The 22,780-nt window shown below is 52.0% G+C and overlaps 2 protein-coding genes across 10 annotated transcripts in view; one reads left to right on the plus strand and one right to left on the minus strand.

Annotated features, from left to right (window-relative positions):
- Positions 1-10,477, plus strand: part of RASAL2 (RAS protein activator like 2) — a 362,955-nt gene extending 352,478 nt beyond the window's left edge. For 8 of the 9 annotated variants that reach the window (XM_043567728.1, XM_043567732.1, XM_043567731.1 and 5 more), the window contains one exon: positions 172-5,990. In XM_043567728.1, coding sequence (XP_043423663.1) covers positions 172-314 — 143 coding nt within the window. In that variant the 3' untranslated portion in view covers positions 315-5,990. The other variant, XM_043567733.1, reaches the window with a different exon arrangement.
- Positions 5,883-22,490, minus strand: CLEC20A (C-type lectin domain containing 20A). Its single transcript, XM_043568045.1, has 9 exons — positions 22,451-22,490; positions 19,311-19,745; positions 17,737-17,802; positions 15,482-15,851; positions 12,908-13,156; positions 12,596-12,759; positions 9,469-9,588; positions 8,601-8,686; positions 5,883-6,758 (listed from the first exon to the last, which is right to left on the minus strand). The coding sequence occupies exons 1-9, from the start codon at positions 22,488-22,490 to the stop codon at positions 6,627-6,629; spliced, it is 1,662 nt and encodes a 553-aa protein (XP_043423980.1). The 3' UTR covers positions 5,883-6,626.
- Between the last annotated feature and the right edge of the window lie 290 nt (positions 22,491-22,780).

Genomic DNA, 22,780 nt, shown 5'->3' on the forward strand with positions numbered 1-22,780 from the left:
GGGAAGCTGAACCTGAGTAGTGTGCAGAAAGAGGCAGAGACGTTCCATTTGTCTGGGAAGCATCATGCGTACTGCTGTTTGATAGAAAGTACTAGAACAGTCATTGAGTGGAGTATCACGCCGTGATGTCCTGCATGTAGCCCGAATAAAGCCCCGATTCGTGTGTTGCAGGAAAAACGGATCGTGTCCCTGGATTCGGCCAACACCAGACTGATGAGCGCACTGACCCAAGTGAAGGAGCGATACAGTGTGCAGGTCCGCAATGGCATCTCCCCCACCAACCCCACCAAGCTTTCCATCACGGAGAATGGTGAATTCAAAAACAGCAGCTGCTGACGGGCTCTGTGAATAGACAGACTGTGGGAGGAGACAGAAGGAAGTCTCCCCGCTCTCCTGTCCCCAGTCCTTTCCCCAACCCCACCAGGTTTACAGAATGTTGCTACTTCAAAACAGCAGAGTGGCGAGAAACTCTTGAATGAAGAAGGAACCTTGTCTTTCAGGGCAGAAGGCTAAGCCTTCCAAGGTCGACGCTTTCCCCCCATGTCTCTTGTGTACATAGGGAATTTAGTTCTGGGCCATGTACAGAAAATACCACTGTAATATACCAAAAGGAAGTTAATAATGTAGATTACCTTTTTAATTATTACTATTTTTATTATTGTTTTCCTCTTGTTGAAAGCACTGCAGTTGTTAGAGGAGGAAAAAGTAGGAACGATGTGTGAGTGAGAAATGAGCCCAGGGGCTCAGTAGGTAGAGACCGAGTGTCTATCTGATAGACATAGGATATCGTCAGAATGGATTTTTCAGGGATTCCCCTGCCAGTCTCAAAACCCCACTCTGGCCCCCTTGTCCTGTAGGAGAACATGCAAATACCAAGAACCAAACAAAACAATTTGTCCCGTTGGCCAACCCAAGACTGGTTCCGGACGGACGGCTAATCTGATTTGGGAATGCGCTGTCTCGGAAAACACAGATAAGAGCTGTGGCATCAAAACCGGACTTTAGGAGTGATTTCTGTTGAACTCCTGTTGATGTTTATTTCCTTCTGCCTAGAGCAGATGGGAATTTTCCACTTTAGATAGGGGGCTTTTTTTTAACCCCAGTTGTAATAAAGGGTGTTCTTTTTTTCCTCTTTAGAGTTTACAGAACTATAAATATTCGTGTCTCTGCATCCCGTCTCCATCTGCACCACCCACTGCCCTCTCCTCCCCATGGTGGGAGCAGTCATCACATCAGGGTTTACTCTCCCCTGGAGAGGTTGTCCCAATATGCTGTCCATAAGCCATCCAAAAGAAACACCCTTTCTTCCACACAGAAAAGGGCTAATCATACCATAGCAGGAATCTCTGACTATTTCCTATTAAAAAACAAAAACGAAAAAACAGCTTTTCTATTTGTAACTTCATTTTTGTTTGGGATAAAGATTTTATCCATTGTACTAGCAAATCTCTGGGCAGGGTAATTTTATCTCAGTCGTTAGCTCTTAAATGGCTTCTTCTAATTCCCTCACTGAAATTTGGAAAGGAAATCCAGACCCAAAGCATCGCCCTCTCACACAAGTCAGGATAACTCCTGTACAATAAGAAAACGAAAAGCGAAGGACCACGCACTCCAGCTGTTCTCCCGCGTTCTTCGTAGATGTGGCAATAATGACTGTGTTGTACCGATTTGTCATCCTTGGCTTCACTGTGGGACAGAAACCGTCGTGGAAGCTCATTTACTTCCCTTTTTTCCCGAGGTGTGAAATGTCATCTTGAATGCAAACTTGATTATCACAAGTATGGAATGTGACGTCTTAAAACGGACATTATGTATACAAATATATATACGTATATACTCACACATATGTACATATAACTGCACAAATAGGAAAGTTCATGCCTTCTCCGCTGTCAGATATAATGTAAAAGGGTTTTTGAATCTCTTTAAGCAAGATCTAAGCAGTTCTTTATACTGAGAAAGCAACATTTCCCAAATAAGTTAATGATGTTTGTTTCAAATTATGAACTATAAGGAAATTTTTAAAAAGGAAAAAAGGAGAGGAAGATTAAAAAAAACAAAAGACGTGAGGGAGCCATATGCATGGAGTGAGTCTTTCTACATAACAGAATATCATAAGGAAACAAGAGAACATGTATCGTGTCCTCTCTTGGGTGAAGCCCAGACTCCCAGACTCCACGTCTGTGAATAGCCTCCCTTTCACGGTGCCCCAGGCTCGCACCCGGACCTCTTGAGCACGGCCCCCGGGGCCCAGGCGGATCTCTGTGCTGGAGCTTGCGTCTCAGCAGCCTCCCCACACCCCCCCTTCCCCCCCCCCCCCCGCCCCCAACCCACAGCCTTTTAAAACACTTCCCTTCACAATCGTCCCGTTTCTGCTGGTCAGAGATGGAAGGCAGGCTGCTCATGCGCTTATCTGATCTGCGGTTTTCATGTCCCCACACTTTGGCACCTGGTTATCTTCTCGACCCCTGATAGTTATTTTATATAGTCTCACCTCCTCCCTCTAAGCCTAGGGCAGGCACACTGTGGTCAAAATCACTTATTTTCATAGGAAAAAAAAAAATCTCACTAACTCTGAAGACGTACCCTTTGTTGGCAGGAGGGATGTAAACGTAGGTGGCCTTGTTCGTGGCTATTCTCAGCTCTAGCCTTGTTTCATCCTTTCTTTATAAAAGCCTTCGACTGTGCTGCAGAAAGCCTGGTAAAAGAATTGTCAGTTTCAGTGGCCTTAAGTATGTAACTTGGGTGATGTCTTGCATTGAGGTGTGGAAGCTCTGAAGTGTTGGTTAAGGCTTACGGAGGGCAGATAAGCTTACCTGTACTGGAGGGCTGGGGGCGACACAGAAAAATCAGATGTGCTTTTGATGGTGCGTATTTCTTGTTGGCATTGTGGGAGCTCCTTAGAGGGCTGCCTACTTGGGAAGATTAAATGCCCAAAGCGTTTGGAAAAATTATGCAGCCCTCTATTGCCAGGTTATCTTGAATGAAGAGAAAAAGAGTAAGAAACAAAAGTTGGAAGTCAGCTAGAAGTTCAGATTTATTACCAGATGTTAAGTTTCAGATTATCCTTTGAGCCTATTCCTATCCAAATATTTTTCTGAGTATTTCTTCTGAGAAGCTGCAATCTGTGGAACTTATTCTGAAAGACCTTCTACGTAGGTATGGATGACGGCAGCAAATAGCAGATCATTTTTACGGAGGTATTGCTTCATCGGCTTTGCTTCGGCCCGAATAACTACATACCTCTGCTCTACTGGGAGGAGGGCGTGGGTGGAGTGAGATAGCAGTGTCTTCCACTCTGCCTTCCACCCCCACGTCACCACATTGCAGGGTGCGGCGTGGACCGTGGTTGAATGGAATTTGGAGTTCAGGTGACGTGCTTGCCAAGTGCTTGTCTAGCTGACAGCCGGACTTGGCTATTAACAAGGACAGTGTGGGTTTAGGAATTAAGGAAAGAGCTTTCACACTCCCTTTTTACGTCCCTGGAGCAACAGGTTCCCTGGGCCGAAGCAGCAGAAAGAGTTACATTCCCATCAAGTCACCGTATACCCCACGTCTCCACATGCCCCACGTCTCCGCAATGTACCCCACGGCCCCAGGAGATGACACCTAGGTAACTACAACAAACACTTGAGCACTCACTGTGGTCCAGGCACTCTCACCAAGGTACCCTTGGAGCCTGGGGCAGCCTGTTGGTAAGGAAAATGTGGAAAAATGAGCTAATCAGGCTGCTCTAGGCTTTTGTTGTTTTCACTCAGTATTGAGTTGGTCCTAAGTAGCTTTCTCTGGGTGGCTTCCACCTTTCCCCGTGATGGTGTTGGACAGGGAAAGAAAAAGCAGGAGTCTCTGACTGGTGTACGACCTTGAGAATTAGCTGGACTTTAGAAGTAAAGCTTTCCAGTTCTTAGTCGGCCTCAGCCTTTGTTTACGGATCTGTGGTTCTTTCGGCCCCTGGCTCTCACTGTGTCCTCAGAGGTACCCCAGGTTGGGAGCAGTTCTTCTTTGGAAGTCCCAGAGCAAGACAGTGGCCATCAAATGAGTTTGCGTTAGTATTTGCTTTGCTTTCCATCTAGGTTAAGTTCTAGTCATGTTCAGTTTGGAGTTCCTGAGAAAGCTGGTCGTGGGACTGAACTTGGGGAAGGAACCCTCTTTAGGATTGCCCAAGTCCCATGTGACCTTGAGCCCAGACTAGACTTGTCACTGGGCCTGGCCCAGCGGTTCCCGAGCCCGTGCCACAGCTTCAGTGCGTCGTCAGATACGCCCATGGGGGCCACCTCCTCCTACGGAGTGTGGAAACCAAAGGGACTTTCTTCTCCATTCCCCTTCCCCTTCTCAAGTCCGGTGTGAGATCTCCTGCTTGCCCCAGCGGTAAAGAGCTGCCTTCCCACCCCCTACCCAAGGGCCAAGAATTTGGGATACTTTGTTTTCATCAATGTGTCAGTTGAAAGAACCTATTTTACTAGTCTTTTAAAAGCAAGATAAGTTGGGTGTTGAATTTTTAAGTAGAATCTCTTTCCGTGTCTGAGTATTATTAGTTTTAGAAGCATCCTCTTGTTGTGACCCAATTATGAATGCTCTTGAGTTTAGCAAGGACAAAAGCGATGAAATTTGCATGAGATAGAATAAATATCTTATGAAGAGTGAAAGAGCGTGAGGAACACACATGATGCAGAAGGGGACTCATGTATAGCAAGCAGCCTTTCGGTAGCCCAAAGGTTCAAGGGAACAGAACTGATATCCTTTGCCTGATCTTAAAATACATGGGTAAGAAAGGCAGCCTCTGTAGACAACACACACACCCCCAACCCAAAACACACAATTCCTAGGGCTTCCATTTTCTGAATGTTAATCACTTACGGAGCAGTGATTCTCAGAATTTCTTGAGCTTTTTAGATTTTCTGCTCTCATTTGTTACACGTTATAACCGTGGTTCGTTCCTCTTTAAATAATGTACGGTATGTGTTATGTGTGTACGTGAGTTCAACTGACTTGAAATTGATCTGGTTTGACGTAGATATCGTCATTCATACCACGGGGAGGGATGGAAAGAAAGTTGAATGTCACTGATCGATCTGAGAGTAGGATCCAGAAAGAAGCAGCTTTGGTTCCTAATCAGTTTATCTTCAGGTATTTGAGGAACCAACCCGGCAAGACTTGGCAAATCTGGTGTCACCCCAGGAAAGCAAAGTGGTCATTTGCCCCTATCTCAGCATGCATCGTAATTTCCTATTCATTTCCTATTTTTCATTCAGATGCTCTCATACTTCACTAGGAAATGATTTGGTTTGGGACCTAGAGCCAGATTTATCTGTTGTTGTAGAAAGATTTCCACAGAAGCTGTGTTTTGGGGGCCTCCATCGTCTGCGGGAGGGAGTACAAAGGTTTACGTCTAAATACTGTACTTAGGTCACTTCTAAACTCCCAAGGGAAAATTCTAAATTCCCAGTTCACCAAAAGGTTGAGTGCTAATTGACTCAATGACCACCATCCTGCAGAAAAGTTTTCTGAGATAAATACTAAAGGCTGAGTTTTGACTGGTGCTTAGATATTTCCTAGTTGCATTAAAACTAACTCGAGCAGACGGCACAGCACACTGACCTGAATCACACCTGTGAGTTTTACCTTCTAAATTTGATTTTGTTCTTCATCTCCAGGGCCTTAATAAGAATGTGTTAATGCACATGACTATTTTACAATGATAGCTCTAAATAATTTATTTTTTATTTCAAGAAAGAGAAATACACCTTAGAAAAACAAAACCCAAGATTTTATTTTACTTTTAAAGCCATATTTTTGTGCCGGTAGCACTTAGATTATTCCATACGTGAGATCCATATCTGCATTTCATTACCTGGGTTTGTTCTAAAGAAGATTTATTTTTGTTCTGTGAATACTTTTTGATGGTTCTTGTACATGTACAGATATAGATACGTTTGAGGTCTTTTATTGCTATTCCTACAAAGAATACAAATAAACTTTAACTTTAAACATTTCAGACTAAAGTTGCCACTGTATTTGACATGTTACCACCTTACTTCTGAGCATGTATCTGGATGATTAGAACACCTGGCAAAAAACCAGAAAGGACGTGCTTACGGGAACATTCTTCTGAAGTTCTGTCTTAGCATTGAGGACAACGTGTTGGAGAACTTCCCACCGGACAGGCAAAGAGTGTTCGGATGGAGGAGGACAAACCCACCATTAATGTGTCGTATTGCGAGGATGCCCTCGGGGAGCTCCTCACTCCGGACAGCCTGAGGTCTCTGTAACAGCTCGGGTGGCTAGTGAAGAAAGTGCCCTCCGCTTCTCCGGAAGTGTGGCCTCCCTCAGCTTCTCAGCCACCTCTGTCCTCTCTTTCTTCTCCAGGGAGATGAATGCGGTTTGTTTCAGGACTGGTGTTGTTTCGTTGGGGTTTGGGCTCCTGTTTGCTTGTCATTCTCAAGGTTACTGTTCCCAGATGCCTCCATCTTCCTCTGCTTACCTCCTGCACCCTATAAAATCCGGGGAGGCCAGTTTTTCCTCACAGGTGTAGCTGTGTAGTCACCTCTTCGTATATCCGCAGTTATTTCTGAGCGCCTGGAACAAACGTATGTTCTCATCTGCTAGCATCATAGACTACAAGTCACTCAAAATCCAGAGAAGATGGTGTGAGAAGCCTCCGGGTCTGCCGACATGGGCTGTTTTTTGTTCACTTCAAAGCCAACCCATTTCAATCTGAATTGCTCGTGACCTAATGTAAGCTTTAAGACTTCTCGGATCTGAAACATCAGAGAGAAACTGCCGTTGCTGTCTTGTGACCTCCCGGCCTAAACTGCCCACCGCTATGCCCTTTGTGACCAGCCATACCCTTTCTTTTTCTTACCTACGCCCCCCGGCCCCCACCAGTCTCTGTGAAGGATCGCACCTACCCCAACGGGAAAGTACATGAATCAACTGTGTTAGGACACGAGGACCACCGCCTCCACCACCACTGCCCACCCCCTCCAAGGGGGGGTGCGGAGAGTCTGATGACAAACGGGGCTGAAACAAATGACTTACCGGTGCTTCTCAGTCCCATTTACCAGAATCACTACGGAACTTTGAAATCAGAAAAGAGGCCTCTTGAGCCCCACCACCGACCAGGTCACTGATCTCTCTAGGGACTGGGGTTGGGCTTCCCCTCCCGCTTCTTCAGGCAGTAACTTCAGCTGGGGTTAACAACCACTAATGCATATTGAGCCCTGAGCACTGGGTGCGTCTGTTACAATGTCTCTCTGTCCCCGTCCCTGGAAGCTGGCTGCAGGTGTGTTTCCTTGCCTTCTGTTTGCAATTTAAAATGCGGCTCGAACTAATGCTATATACTCTACCTTCCGACACACACATGGTTGCCACCATTTCCACCCTTTAAAGCTGTGAGGCAGAAAATTGTCCCCATTAATAGGGAACAGACACATTCCAACAGAGGTGGCCAGAAGGCGGAATTCCCCGTTTTGACCCCAATTTTCCCATTATTGGCTTTACTTTTGCAGAGAAGGAAGATGGTTTCCGGTTTGGTTCCCTCCCACACCCCAAAAAAAAAAGAGTCCTTGACTTTTGGAAACCCAGTACTCGGCACTGCGGTCTTACTGAACTTCTAACATAACGATCCGATGTCCAATTGCATCATTTGCATCATTTGCATCATTTGCACCTGTTCCTCTTTCAACAGCGAGACGCACGGAGAGCTCGCTGGTTCCTCCCCAGGGCCCCGGACGGGCCTGTGCACGCGCGCACGCACGTACACACGCACGCAAACGCACACGTACGCACGCGCGCGCACACCACCGTTCTTTCTAGAAACGAGTTTGTGAGGTTTTAGAATGAGTTGCCAGGTGCTATTTCTTTGGCCTGTGAGTAAATTGCAGTGAGCTACCAGATAAATGCCAGTCTCTTTTCTTGTAACATCAGGATTTGGTTAGATGACCTGTAAGGAACTCTCTAACTCTGACATCTTAACGATCATTCTCTGGTATAATTGAAAAACGTGCTTCAAGCTTTTGCTGCACTATTTAGGAACACTTCTTCCTCTTCACAATGTCCCATCTCATGATACTTTAAAAGAACAGAGGACTGGGCAGGGTGGGGAGCCTGGAACAAATGTATATTCGGATGAGCAACAGTGATGCTGGTAATAATAGCTAATGTTTGTGTTTATTGGGCACTTACTACGTGCTAATTTGCTAAGCACTTTATCTGGAATATTTCACTTAATACCAACCATATGAATTAGGTTTCATTGGCCCTAATTCGTGAGAAAACTGATACTCAGAAAGATTAAATTACTTGCCCCAGGTCACACGACTAACAAGTAGAAAGCCAGACCCCAATACAGGTCCTTCTGATTACACTGTCTTCATTTAAAACAAACAAACAGCTCAAGAAACATGTTACAGAGAGAAGAAAAAGATCTGAAAAAGTCTCAGCACAGGCACCAACCTGTCACCATGAGCCAGCATGGGAACAGCAGTGGGAACAGAGGAGCTCGTGTTCCCAAGCTTTTTCTCCGGGTTTATTGGTTTGGACGGTGTCGCCTTGCATTGTCAAGCCATCTGACCAAAAGCAGGGGTGGTCTGAAGTCTCACCTCACTCAAAAATTGGTCTTTCACATCTTCTGGGTCCAGGAGAGCTGGGATGGTAAAATCTGCTTTCAGGATTCCAAAGACCTGCCCTGAAAAACAAAGGGCTGCCTGGTTCAGAGAAAATTAGCCTATTGTCGTCAGACGCTTGAAGTTCTCAACAGGACTGCCCGCTGGACACCACAGATGCTGCACAGAGATTTAGGATTTCAAAAAGGAAGAGGAAAGAAACTGCTGGGCTGGAGGATGCTCAGCCACAGTTAGGACTAACCAGCCAGTGGCCGCGGCCAGGCAGTCCTCCCCTTCTCTGTCTCTCCTGTATTTCCCCCCTTCCTTTTAACAAATCCATTAAGCAGATACTCCGCACCGCGCTGGAAATACTCACCTATCCCTGGGCCCACATTTTAAAGGCCAACGCTACCCCGGAAAGCTCTGAGTAGGTTCTCTGAGCCAATAAACACGCTCAGCCTTGGGCCACGAGCCGCTGTCATCTTCCTGGGAACTACATGCAGCCTCGAGACAGGGCCTGCCCTGTATCTGTAGAGCACTTTATAGTCTTTGACGCACCACTGCATAAATACCTCATCGTTGGCTCGCAACAACCCCATGATGTAGGCAGGGTAGTTTTTACTACACCTCTTCTGCAGCTGAGGAAGAGGAGGTTCTGAAGGGAGGATACTTGCTCCCCGAGCTTTAACAGTAGTCAGGTCGCTAACTCCAGGCTCCTCGTCCTTGTTCCTTTTGTTCCGGTTCCCTTCCCTGCACTTGATGCTGTCTCACGAAGAGGTCTTGGGTGCCCTGTGCTAAGGAGCGGCCGTCCGGATTGAACTGCTCCGCTGTTCGGAGCGGGTCCTTGGTGACCAGAGGCAGTTACCTGATGCTGGCGCCGGAGTTTTGCCTTTAGACTCTGGGTGTTCGGGTGAGCTCACGCGTTGGGCCTGAGTGGCGGCGGCTGTCTCTCTCACGGCACTGCCACTTCCTTCAGTGGTCACAGCTATAGGAGGGGGAAATAAAGGAGTCATTGCAAATACGGCCGGGAGCAGGGTGGTCTGAGATTGGTGGCTGCCCCTGAGCTAGAAGACGGGCACGGAGAGCCACCGACCGCTCTGCACACAGCCGCTGCAGAGACCGACCGACCCGGCCAGACCTTGACCCGCCCCCACAGGCTCACGCACCCAGTCCCTGCGTTGTTACCCATCGTCCCCCAGAGAGCGTCCCTGACAGCAGGACTTGTGGGGCCTGGGCAGTATTACGAGGACTCTTCCCAGGGGCAGATGTTTTCTTTCACACCCCAGGGGCCCGATGCCCTCATGGCTCTGCCGGCTTCCCGGAGCCCCCACCGTTGGCAGTCAGGGACCCCTAACGTCGCCATCAAGAAGCAGCACTTCAGACTCAAGGTATTCCAAAACCAAGCTCAGCCTCCCCCCAACAACCTCCTCTCCCCTATGTGGCTGCCCGTCTCCTGAGGCCCAGAGACCCCAGGGTCCTCAGCTGCTCTCTGACTCCCTCTCCTGTCCAGTCACCAAACCCCTGTCGGTGCCTTGCAAAGGTCTTTTTTGTTTTTTGGGGTTTTTTTTCCCAAATATGGAACGATCATATTGTTTTTGTGGTATATTATTGTAAAATATTTAAACAAAAGTATCCCCTCCCCTGACCCAAGGGCAACCACTGTTAACAGTTTGCTATAGAATATTCTTCACACACTTGGGTTTTAAAATTTGAATGCATAAAGATCTACCTTACTCTCTTTAAACGCTGCATAGTATTTCATCGAATGTACCGTAACTTACTTAATCCATCTGCTTTCAATGGACATTAGATTGCCTCCACTTCTCACTGTAATAATGCTGCAATAAAAGAGCCCTGTGTGTGGAGGACGCATATGTAAGTGTGTACCTCGTACTATTATTTCTTAATTCCCCAAGACAGGGCTTCTGTCTGAGAGGGTATTTCCATCTCAGAACAGACACGCCGCCAGAAGGGCCGCTCCAGTCTGCTCTCCCATCCGGTGCCTAGGATCGCTGATTTTTCCACTTTCCCATCAACACTTTCACCCCTTCCAATCTTTGCCCGGCTGGTAAGTAAAAAAGTCGTTTTAAAAATTCATCTCGCTTTTAGTTTGGATTTCTGTGATTCAGTGAACAAAGCTGAGCTTTTTTTAAAAATGTGTTTGCATCTACATTTCTTCAGTTAACGTCACTTGCAAACAGCCTAAAACCAATTCCCTCGCGCCCCTCCTCACGCTGCTGGCCCCACACGTGCCCTTCCTGCCCCTCCTCTCCTGGTCGGACTCCTCTCCAAATGCCCTCTTCTTTCCCAGCCCGAAGCACTGCACATTCCTCTGGTGAAATGAATCACTTTGTACAATCCAGACACACAGAATGGGAGAAACACGCATAGTCTCATCACCTGACTGTAACCACTGTCAACATTTCTACACATTTCCGTCCAGTCTTTTTTGCTAAGCACAGGTGGGGGTTTCCCTTCCGTATGCCGTTGAGTGCACTACATGTATAATGTTGAACCGCGCTTTGTCCCTTTAACGCCCTGTCACGACAAGCATTGTCCCCTGTCATTATAGCTGCCTTGCTTCTATCAACTCCGGCTCTGAGCGTTTTGCTCGCTTGCTGAAAACCTCCGATGCCTCCACCTGCCGCAAGGTCAAGTCCTTCAGAATTTGTCCCTCTTTCCCTCTTCCTTTGTCACTCCCTCCCCAAATACATGACCTACACTCTGGTCACATCAGACTGCTTTCATTCGCAAACCACACGTTTTCACACCTGCTCGTTTTTGCTCTGCTGTTCCCTCTGCCAGGAAGAATGTTCTAGTGTTTGCTACCTAAAATCCTCCGTGAACTTTTTGTCCAATTACCGCCACCTTTCCAGGCAAAATGAATGAGTCACTTTCCTGCCAAGGTGCTCAGGTCACACTTCTGGCTCAGCACTTATCAGACTGTTGTCTCTATTAGTCCCTATTAGACTAAGCTCTTTTAAAAACAGGAAACAGGTCCTGCTTTTCTTGGTATCCTCAGTTCAATGCCTTGTTCAAAACCAGTACTCAGGAAGTGACTGTTGAATTCAATCATCCACCAACGTGTAAATCACTGTTCAAGGCCTGGGAAAGATACAAAGAGGCACAAGACAGCCCCTGCCCTGTGAGATTCCACAATCTCAATAATTCATAATCTGATCATTCATAATCATTTATAATTAATAAAATGAGAACGAGGCCAGCCCCGTCTGTCGAGTAAGGACAGAGGCGGGAGATGGAATGAATCACTAAACATCTCACTAGTGAATTGAGATTAGAGTAGTATAACTGCCATTTATTGAGCATCTGTCAGATGCCAGGCACTGGACCATAGCTCATGACACTGGTATTTTTCTTGACTTCAAAGATGAGAAAAAATGAAGTTCTGAGAAGTTAGGAAACTTGCCTAAGGCCACACTGTCAGTAGTAGGGTCAACATTCCAACCCTTGGCTATCAGACTCCTACAGCCCAAATAGCCTGTTTCTCCCCTGGATTCGCGCCCCCCACCCCCCGCCCCTTAAATTATTACCCAGTGAGGCTGAGCAGGTGCCCTGGCTCTGCCTGCACCCGTAGAGTGGACAGGAATGCAGCCAGGGCAGGGAGACTGTGGCCCAGCACACGACCCCGCCCTCAACCTCCTGGCCTGCAGCCTGGGCATGGGGCCTCAGGCTCTGTCACCGCAGAGGAGCAGCCGGGCGCCGGGGCCTGGCTGGTGTGGCGTCCCCAACCCGCGGCGACTCGGGCGGGCACCTGTTTCACTTAGTCGTCTCCCAGGCGTCCTCCCCGCGTGCGGTCGGCTGGGGACTGCCCGCTCCGGGAGCGCGGTGAGCGGAACGTCCCCAGGCGCTCTCTTCTGTCCCCGGGAAGCTCCCTGGAAGCCGGGAGCCGCTGTCTGGGGCCGACCTGGGGGAACGGAAGGTGGAGCCGGGCACGGGGCCCGCTGCTGCCTCCCGCGGAGTCGCGGACTTGCCTTCGGTAACGGGGACCTCCGGGGACGCGTGGACGGTGGCAGGGCTCGAAGTGGCGGCCAGAGCGCGCCCTGCTCCCCGCCCCCCCCCCGGGGGATAGACAGCGTCCCCGGACGGCGAGCCGCTCTCGGCGGGGGGGCCCGGGCCGTGGGGCCAAGGTCGCGCCCTAGACAGTTACCAGCAGGGTCCCGGCCCCTTCCTCTCAGGGTAAGGAGTCCCCGGGGCACCCAGGCTGCGCCGGAGGCCGCGGGGCAGCCGTCCCCCTGGCTGGGGAGCCGCGGGGCTCTCGGGAGCGGGGCGCGCGGGGGGCGCACTCGGCGGGCCCGGGGCTGACTCGCTGCGGGAGCCGCGCCGGGCGCTGGTCCCGGCGGCAGGAGAGAAAGCTCGCGAGGGGCGCCCCGCGCCCGGGATCCCCACCAGGCCCGGGCCGTGGGACAAGGACCCCGACGGGTGGCGTCCAGCGGCCGAGGCGGGGGGCGCGCGGCTCCCGGGGCCCTGCGGCGGCCCTGCGGTTCTTCCACGCCTGGCCCTGCGCTCCCAGTGCCGACCGGGCTGAGCCCGGCCTGGGGCGGCCAGACGGGGGCCAGGTTAGACCTTACGTGGGAAGCAGAGGACAGGATGGTACCCAGTTTCTCTACCGAATCTGACCACAGGCCCAGGCCCTGGCGCTGTTGCCGTCAGGGTGAGGGCCACGTTCCTTCGCAGCTCACAGGGAGTTCTCCTTGTAGGATCAGGGTGTCCCCGCTCAACGCTAAGCACCGCACCCCACCTGCAGCTCCTACCTGCACTCCCCCCCACCCCGCTCCCTTTTGCAAGCTAATTCCTTCTCGGGGTCCAAACACAAACAGAATCACTTCCTCCAGAAAATCCAGATGATTACAGGGACTGAGACACTCCCCTCCTATGTCCCCATTATGCCTGTGCCTATACACACAACACCAACTATCGACACCTTGGGCTCCTTGAGAGTGGCCCCTGATTTTTCTTTGTGTCCCCAGAATAAATAAAGCTCTGTGCAACTATGAGCAAGTTCCCTAACTTCTCTGTGTCCTCGGAAAAGGCAAGAATACCTTTGTCAGATATAGGAATCTGCAACAAAGCCAGGAGAACCGTGATTCTGCCCTCAACTACCCTACTTAGCTTCAGAACTCTTGGGAAGCAAAATCAGGTAATAGCTGTGAAGATGTTTCAGGAATTTAAAAATGCTGTAGGAGGGCCATCACTGTGTTTCCCAACATGTCCCCACACACAGTCCCAACAACTCTTCTGGAATCTTTTCTCCACCCAGAGGAGCCCAGAATCACAATGGATTCGACAGGCACCTCTCCTGTGGTTCCCCCTCTGGATGCTAAACCTCGAAGGCCTCTCTGATGACTTCTCAGGAGCACTGCCCAGAGTCTTCCCCTCCGCCTCCCTCATCACCTCACTGGGGGGGCCACACAGCTTCTCCTGAGCCTCCCGCCCTGGAACTGCAAGTTAGTGGCCCAGGTCAAAGAGGGAGGTTGATGGCAACTGAGTCCCCCTTCTCCAACCCCAGCTGGCCCTTCAGGGGGTGGGGGCGGGCTGGAAAATCCTCTTCTGGGCAGATCCCACGGGGCATGCAGGTGACCTCTCCAGCTCTCAGACCCCGAGACCTTGGGACCCAGCCAAGGACAGGTCCAAAGCACCCACACAGAACCGAAAACAGGCACGTACTTGGCCTGCGCATTGTCTCCACGGCCACTTCTGAGGAGGGAGCGTGAAAGGATGGCTGGAGAGCTGTGGGCTCCCGGTGCCCAACGGAAGGGTCTGTGAGTAAGGAAGGAGAGTGGTGAGGACAGGGCCGACCTGGCACAGAGCGCCCCCAGGTCTGCCTCCCCTAAGGCCTGCCGGCAGCCCCACCAGCTGCCCATCTCAGCCAGCTCAGTGTGCATGCGTGCACGTGCGTGTGCCGGCTGCGGGCGGGGGCTTGCCAGGTCTTTAATCCTCAGAGGAGCCCTGCAAGGGAGGGACCATCATTCTTCCTTGGTAGATAAGGATCCCCATTCTCATCAAATCCAAACCACCAAAAGAAACAGCCAAGAACAGGCAGATCCACAGAAAGTGCATTAGCGGCTGTCGGGGCTGAGGGTGAGGGAGAATGGGGAGTGACTGCTCGAGGACAAGGAGTTCCTTTCGGGGTGACAAAAATGTCCTAAAATTAGTGGTGACGCCTGGACACCCCTGTGACTACTAATAGCCACTGAGTTAGACACTTAAGAAGGGTGATTTTTAAGGTATGTGGACTATATCCCGTAAAGCTGTTACAAAAAGTAAAGAAGACTGGAAAGGAAGAAGGGAGGGGAGAGGGAGGGAAGAAGGCAGGAAAGAAAGAAAAAAAAAAAGAGAAGAAAAGGATAAGGCAGGACGCACCTGTTGCTGAGGACACACTCTACACAAGATCCAGAATAGCCAGGCAGGCCTCTGGTTCACGTGCACTTAGAGTTCAACAACAGTGACAACCGCTAACATCTGCTGGGCACCTACTCTGTGCCAGGGTCTCTGCTAGGTTTGTTCTATACATTCTCATTCAGTCTCCGAAGCCATTCGTTAAACATATTTTCCAGGAGAGGAAAAGGAGGCTCAGAGATGCCACGCGCCTTATTTCTAGCAAATGGTAAAGCCCGTGTGAGATTCCCAAGTCCATGCTTTGAACCTCTGCATTGCCCGAAAACTAATCACCATTGCTAACTGCTAATGCCCTGAGGCTCGATGGGCTCCACTCCTCCTTTCAAGCTCCCTCAGAAGCTCCTCTTACCCTCAGGGTCTAGAGGTTCTTCCTTGGGTCCAACCTCAGCATCTCCTGCTGCTCAATAAACCCATGTCCCATCCCGTTCTATCCTTGGTAAGCCCAGGGCCCGTGGGGTCACACACCATAGAAGCAGATGAAGGGTCTCAGGGAAGAGCAGGCCAACGAATACACTCGGGGGGAGTAGCGCGCGTAGGTGCGGAGCCCCGCGCACAGTCCCGTCCCCAGCTCGGGCACTTGAAGCCAGGTGGGGATGCTGGCACCCAGGTTGCTCGACCAGCTCAGAGACCCAGAGGTTGCATTGAAGTAGAGGCCGATCCAGGCCTCGGTCTCACTCGTGATGGACTTCAAGGCCTCCTTGCCCGCCTCGTCGGTCACCATCTGCAGGTCGGCCAGGTCCGTGTGGTGGCTGTGGCAATACCGCAGGGCCTCCGGCCAGGTCATTTCTTGGTCGAATCGCATGAAGGTCTGTCGGCCAATCTGGACCACAGCTGGGGGCAAAAAACAGGGAGACCGCAGGCCTGAGGTCCTGGATCTCTGACAGACCAAGCCTCACTGCTCCCCTGGGACAGAGCTCGGGTCTGACTCGGGCCCTTGTCCCGGTCCCTGGGTGTTGGATTTGAGGAAACCCACCATTTTACAGGCAGACTAAACACCACATTGGGAGAACGGATGGGCTATCATGGCAGCAGCCGAGAGAATGCAAATTAGGAAAGGCGGGGATGAAGAGCCCTGCTGGTGGCTAAAGTCCTTACAAGCTAAGTCTGAGTTTCCATTTCTTCATCTGTGCAGTGGGCATAATAGCACCTAGACTAATTTAAAGGCCTAAACGAAACCATGTATGCAACTGGTTTCGCACCGTGCGTGCAAATAATTAACACTTGATTGAAAGGTAGTGACACTTTATGGGGAGGTGAGGAGGAAAATGGGACAATCCTACTTTAGAGGCAGCCTCATCTGTGATTTGCAGCAGCTCTAACTATGGCGCTGGCTCTCAGGAGGCTCCAGGGCTAAGGCAGGAGAGAGACAGGGGGTGATATCCATCATATCTGGAGAGCCAGGGAAAAGACAGAGCGTGCCCATCCCAGTGGGCCCGACTTCCAGCGGGGCTCAGACAGCCCGGGATGCCGGCCTCCCATAGCCCGCACCCTCCCTCCCCCGTCTCTGCCGGAGGCTGGCCTGGGCCGACCCCCCACGACCGCCCCTTGCCAGGCCTGTCTCATCTGTAGCACACGAGCCCGCGCATCTGATTCTAAACAGTGGGACTGGGAAAGGATGTGGTGCCAGATCCTGAGGGACTGATTCCAGAGACCCGATGAAGGAAACACCTCTATTTGCAGAACAGAGAGCCACATCCTCAGATTCAAATAGGGCGTCCCAAACTCTCTGACACATCCTGGTTCACCTAAGCCCGGCAAGATTTGCCTGATGTTTCCCTCAATTCCCTATCTAAACTGATTTTTTAAAGCTATCCTCTATGCAGCGAGGACTCCCCAGCCCCGAGCTATGCGTGTGGCAGACGTCATCTTTTTAAATCCTCATTATAATCCTGAGAGGTAGATGCTATCAACCTCATCATACAGGTGGGAAAGCGGGGGCCCGTGTTGGTGATGATGTGCCCAAACTCACGCCGTATTAAATGGCAAGACGAGATTCAGACGAGGTCCACCTTGGACGCCCGGCCATCTTCACTCTACAGCTCCGTATTTCGTAGCGTGCGGAAAACCGGCTCCATAAAGCAGAGGGAGTGGGGAGTGTATTCCCTTTGTCATGGATTCTTTACACCCGATGTGAAGAAAGTTTAAAAAAATATACAGCAGGGGGCACCTGGGTGGCTCTGTTGGTTAAGCATCCGACTCTTAGTTTCAGCTCAGGTCGTGATCTCGAGTTTCATGAGTTCCAGCCCTGCGTCGGGCTCTGACGGTGTGGAACCTGCCTGGGATTCTCTCTCTCCCTCTCTCTCTCTATCTCTCTCTCTCTGCCCCTCCGCTGCTTGCTCTCTCTGTCTCTCTCAAAATCAATCAATAAACTTAAAAAACAATTAAAAACAGAAGATTCCAGGGCAGGAATATCAGAAGGGAAGTCCCCCTCACCCACCGCAGAAGCGGGGGCCTCACCAGAGCTGGGATGCAGCCTGGGCCATTAACGGCCCCTCTCTGGTTGGAGACCTTGAGCAAGTCACTTCCCTGTCTGGGTTCCTCTGAATAATAAAACCGGACTGATTCTCTCCACGGGGTTCAGCCCGGGGACAGCAAAGCCAGAGGATCCCTCAGCCAGGCAAGGGTAGGGAGGAGCAGAGGGGACACAGGTGGCATGACCCTGCCCGCCAGCCCAGGTGGACAAGTCAGAGAGCAGGCAGAGCTCCCAGGTGCGTACCTGGCTTTGGAGAGGAGGTTGGGCTGAGAGCGGGCTCTGTGGGGATGCGGTGCCCCACAGCAGGGTCTGGAAAACAGAAACAGAGCATGCGTCACGGGGAGGGAACCTCTGCAGGCACCGGGAACCAAGCGGAAGCCAGGAGATGTCTTGAGCTCCAGGGTAAACAGCTTTCTCCATCCCTGTGACATTTATTCAAGAAATATATACAGGACGAGAAAGAGGGAGATTGAGAGAGAGAGAAAGCCCCTATTTTGTGGCAGACACTATTCTGGGCCCGGGGAAAACAGCAGAAATTAGACAAACAGGATCCTGGCTTTTGAAGAGAATATGAAGGAGCCAGCCTTGCAAAGTGGTAGAAGGAGATCCCCCGGCAGAGCGAAGGCCAAGCCCCTAAGTGGGAAAGGGCAGCGTGAGTCTGAGGAGCAGAGAGCCAGTGTGGCCAGGGGCAGGGAGAGGAGATGAGGCCAAAAAGGTCAGGCAGGGCCTGGTCGGCCTCAAAAGGGACGTGACCCTAAGTGCTAAGCCACCTATTGAATGTGTTGGAGCAGAGTGACCTGGTTTGTATTTTTAAGAGCTCATTCTGTGTTGAGAACTGACTGTGGGGGCAGGGCAGACCCTCCACCCCCCACCTCCCCCCCCCCCAAAGACCAGGGTGGAGGACTTGTGGAGTCAGGACGTGCCTCAGTGGAGCCCAAGGACACCAGAGGGAGGAGGGGAGAGCCTGCGCCCAGGGCCCTTTCTTTGAGGGGCTCCCACCCCTGCACATCCAGCACTCCTGACCGTCTCTACTGGCTTGGGAATCTGAAAGTCAAGCCTCGCCCCCGTGGGCTGTATTTCAAGGCCCCATGACAGGCGCGCGGCGTCGTGAAAACAGGGGAGGTGTCCAGCTGTGCTCCGTGCCCCTGTTTGAGGGGTTTGGGTGACACAGAGTTGGGCTGGGCTTCGGCTGACACAGAAAAGCAGAAGCTTTTGACCAGAAAAGTGCCGTCTGGTCTGTAACTATCCCCCTGTGTGATCCCCCCAGGACGGTGGCATGGGCAGAGACGGACCAGCAGGGGCAGGATGGGGCCAAGATGGGGTCAGGACGGGGCCCTTGAGCACCGCCGATTTCCTGCAGGGATGTCCGAAGGGGTTGGTTCCCATCCACTACTCTCCCTGCCACCATGAGAGGTAAAACCGGACCTGTGCTCTGTGGGAAGAGCAACGCTGAATTCTGCTGCCTTTGCTGCGTAGATGCAAGCGGATCCCCCACCCGCTTTTCCTTTTTCCTCCCTTTCTTTTTCCTCTTCTCCCAAATCCCTAACCGGCAGGAGGGGACAGGCCAGATTTCACCTTCTCTCCACGCTGATTGCCACTTGTTTCTCTGACGGAGTCGGAGGAACGAGGGACAGAGGAGATAGAAACCAAGGCTGCAGAGACGCGTGTAGCAGCGGGGTTAAGAGAACAGCGGGTCGTCCTCGTCCCGGGAAGGACGTGACAGGGCCCGCCCCCCACCCCACCCCCCACCTGCTCGGGAGAAGCCACCCCGGAGGAAGAGCGGGCGCAGGACCGGACTCGAACACACGAACACACACCGTAGTAGCAGATGAAGGGCTTCTGCGCCGTGCACGAGGCGGCCCCGAGGTTGGGGAAGACGGATACGGAATACAGAGTGGCGCAGACGCCCTCGGCGAACACCGGCAGCGAGCTCCACACGGGCGCCGCGAAGGTGGAGCCGCTGGACCAGCTCAGGCCGCGCACGCGCACGTCGAAGAAGAGGCCGATCCACGCCTCGGTGCTGCTCGTGAGCGAATAGAGGGAGCTCATGCTGCTCACGCTGTTCATGCTCTGCAGGTCGGCCAGGTCCGTGTGGTGCCGCCGGCAGTACCGCAGGGCCTCAGACCAGCTCAGCGTCGCCTCCACCCTCGAGAACGTCTTGCCACTGTTCAGCAGCCGCAGGGCTGGGACAGGAGAGGCCGTTGGCGCATGGCTGCCCCCAACCCACCCCTGGTCCCCAAAGAGCTTCCGGCCTCAGCACAGGGAGCCTCCCAGGCCTCTTTTTTCCCCCCCGCTCCACCCCTTACCGTGGGCTCTCCCCTCGCACACAGCTGTGCCTCTGGGCCTTTGCACAAGCTGCGCTCTGGGCCTGGAAGGACTGGCCACTCCCCACCCCCTGCTCCCCCCAGTCCCTCGTTCTCCAGGGTCCTTCTCTCCCCAGTTGCCTTTGCCCGACTAACTGCTCAGCCCTCTGCCCCATCCTCTACACCCTTCCCATTTGCTCAGTGCCCCTTTGTTAGTGCTTAGTAACAATATCCCGTGTTGACTGAGCCCTCACGGCTCGGTGTGCCTGCAGCTCATGGAATCTTTCCAGTAACTCCCCAGGAGGGACATCACCATGCCTGTTTTGCAAATGAGGAAACCCAGTCACAGAGAGTTAAGGGACTTGACCAAGGCCACCCAGCGGGAAGGGACAGAGCCAGGACACAAGGACCATGGGAGGAGTTTCCAGGGCCAGGCCCTGAATCATAGCAGAAAACCACCCTGTTGTAGGCAGGGCTCAGAACAAGGGCTGCACATGAAAACCACCTGGGGAGTTTTCCAAATACACTGATGTGCAGGCCCACCCCACAGCAAGGATCTGCATTTGCTGGGCTGGCATCAGACTTTTGTAAAACCCCCAGGGAAAGGACCTTTTTGTTTGTCTGTCTCCACCACCAGGTGCAAGCAACTTGGGAGCAAAGAATGAGCTTTATTCATTCATCCTTATATCCCCAGTGTCCAGCACATCAGAAGGAAATGAATGGAGGGAGGGAGGAAGGAAGGAAGGAAGGAAGGAAGGGAAAGGGGGAAAGAAACAAGGAAGGAAGGAAGGAAGGGAAAGGGGGGAAGGAAGGAAGAGAGGAAGGAAGGGAAGGTGAGGGGGAAAGAAACAAGGAAGGAAGGAAGGGAGGAAGGAAGGGAGGGAGGGAGAGGAGAGAAGAAACAAGGAAGGAAGGAAGGAAGGAAGGAAGGAAGGAAGGAACTAATGAGCAGGTCACACATCTCCCAAGAGCCAACCCGAAGCCCCGAGATCTCAATGTTGGCTTCCTTCCTTCCTGACTCCATGCCCTTGTGGGGTCTTCACAAACAGCTGGTCAAGGGCTACTCTGCCCCGTCAGGCCCTGCAGGGGTGGAGGGGGGTGAAGGGTCTGGTGCCAGGATGGTGGGGGCGGCGGGGGGGGGGTCCTAGGCCTTAAGGGATCGGCCTCACGCCAGATGCCCTAGGAGAGGACAGTAAGACTGAAGAACTGGGCGCACACAGTGGCTGGAATGTGTACAATCAGGAGGACAGCTCTTGCCAAACAGGGCGAAGCTCGTCACACCCACCAGAGTCCAAGATGCTGCCTGTCTCTGAGAAAAGCTGGAGGATCCCTGCATCAGAGAAGGGGAAAAGGAAAAAAAAAAATCACTCTTATGATGTGTAATTCACTTTGATATTTTTTACTCTATTCTGTTTAATTTTTTGAAGTCATTGGCTGTGGCCCACTAAATTGCTTTCATATCCGGTGGCTCACAACTCGCGGTTTGAGGAACCCTGGCTGTAAATACTGTGTCCTGACGCGTCCCTGACTCCAGCCTCTGGTGCTGGGCTCCCTGTTTGTGTCCCACTGTGCGTCAGTCACACATATAGGTCCACCCTACCTGTGGGCTCTGTCCTGGGCCTCCCAGCCCATCGAATGGCACCACTCAACTCCAGCCCAGGGGTCATTGCTGGTCCCTCCCTGTCTCTCATTCTTGGCATCCAATTGCATTGCAGATCCTGTCATTCCTCAGATCTGGAACTTTCTTGAACTTTCCGGGTCTTTCCACACCCACTGCCACCCTGGCCCAAGCCGCCATTTTCCCTCTGCGGCTGACAGCACTGGCCCCAGAGGGTCCCTCTGCTTCTACTCCCTACCCCCACCCCATCACAAGGGGACCCCCGCTCCTCATGTCCTGGGGGCTCCCACCGGTGACCACGGCTCCTTACCACACTCTGCGAGCCCTGGAGTCCTGGGCCTACTTTTCTCGAGGCCACCACAGCCTCCTGCACGTGTTCCTCACACACACAGGCTCTTCCCTGTGCCCCGGCTCCCTTTCCTGCCTTTATTCTTTGCAGTATTTCATTTACTCCTTAGGCCCAGCCCAAATCTCCCTGTTCAGGGAAACCTTGCCACCCACGTGATCTGAAGAATCCCCTGCCTTGCCGATCGCTCCCTGTGACTCTTCCTTCTTGTCACCCCACTTCTCTCTTTCACTGCACTGGTCACATCGTCTAATAATCTTGTTTGCTATCTTCTTGCCAAATGTCTTTTCCCCCCATTACAACATAAGCTCGACGAGGTCAGGGACCACGTCTGAGTGGCACTGACCAGGCACTTAGTAAATATTTACTGGTTAGATGCATAAGTGAAGAAATGAATGAGTGACATTATATGTAGGGCAGCGAACTCTAGTTCTGGGCCCGGGCCTAGGGTTTGCAGGGGGAAGGAGTGAGGGGACCCTAGCCAGGGGCTGAGGCTGAGGCTTTCCTCACCACGCCTGAGCTGACAGCTGAAAAACATTCATTCCTTTCCACTTCGTCTCCCCTTCAACCTCAAACTCTGGGAACCTCGGGGGAAAGGTGCCCCTTCTTCCATCAGACCCCAGCCCTGGGCACGCACGGAACCTGGCACCCTCCTGCCTTCATCCCAGGGACAGGCGGGGACGGCCTTACCTGCTACACAGAGGGACACGGGGAGCCCCCGGACGAGCATGGTGGCGGCACAGGGCGGGCGGTGGAGGGAAGAGTCCTCACCTCTGGCAGAGGCAGAGCCTGGCCTTCTGGGTTTTTATTCCTTGCTCTCCACTCTCCTCCTCTTCCTACCAAAATTGACAGATTTTACTAAACAAATACTCAGTGCCTACTGCGAGCCAGCCACTGTGTGGGGTGCTGGGATGCACCCAGAATTAAGCAGAAACTATCCCTGTTCTGCACGTTTCAGGGAAGCAGCAGGGACCAGGTGGTCAAAGAGCAAAGAGAGGGGAGGGGAAGGAAGGGAAAAGG

Source organism: Prionailurus bengalensis, chromosome E4 (assembly GCF_016509475.1).
Source record: "Prionailurus bengalensis isolate Pbe53 chromosome E4, Fcat_Pben_1.1_paternal_pri, whole genome shotgun sequence".
NCBI classification, from domain to species: Eukaryota; Metazoa; Chordata; class Mammalia; order Carnivora; family Felidae; genus Prionailurus; species Prionailurus bengalensis.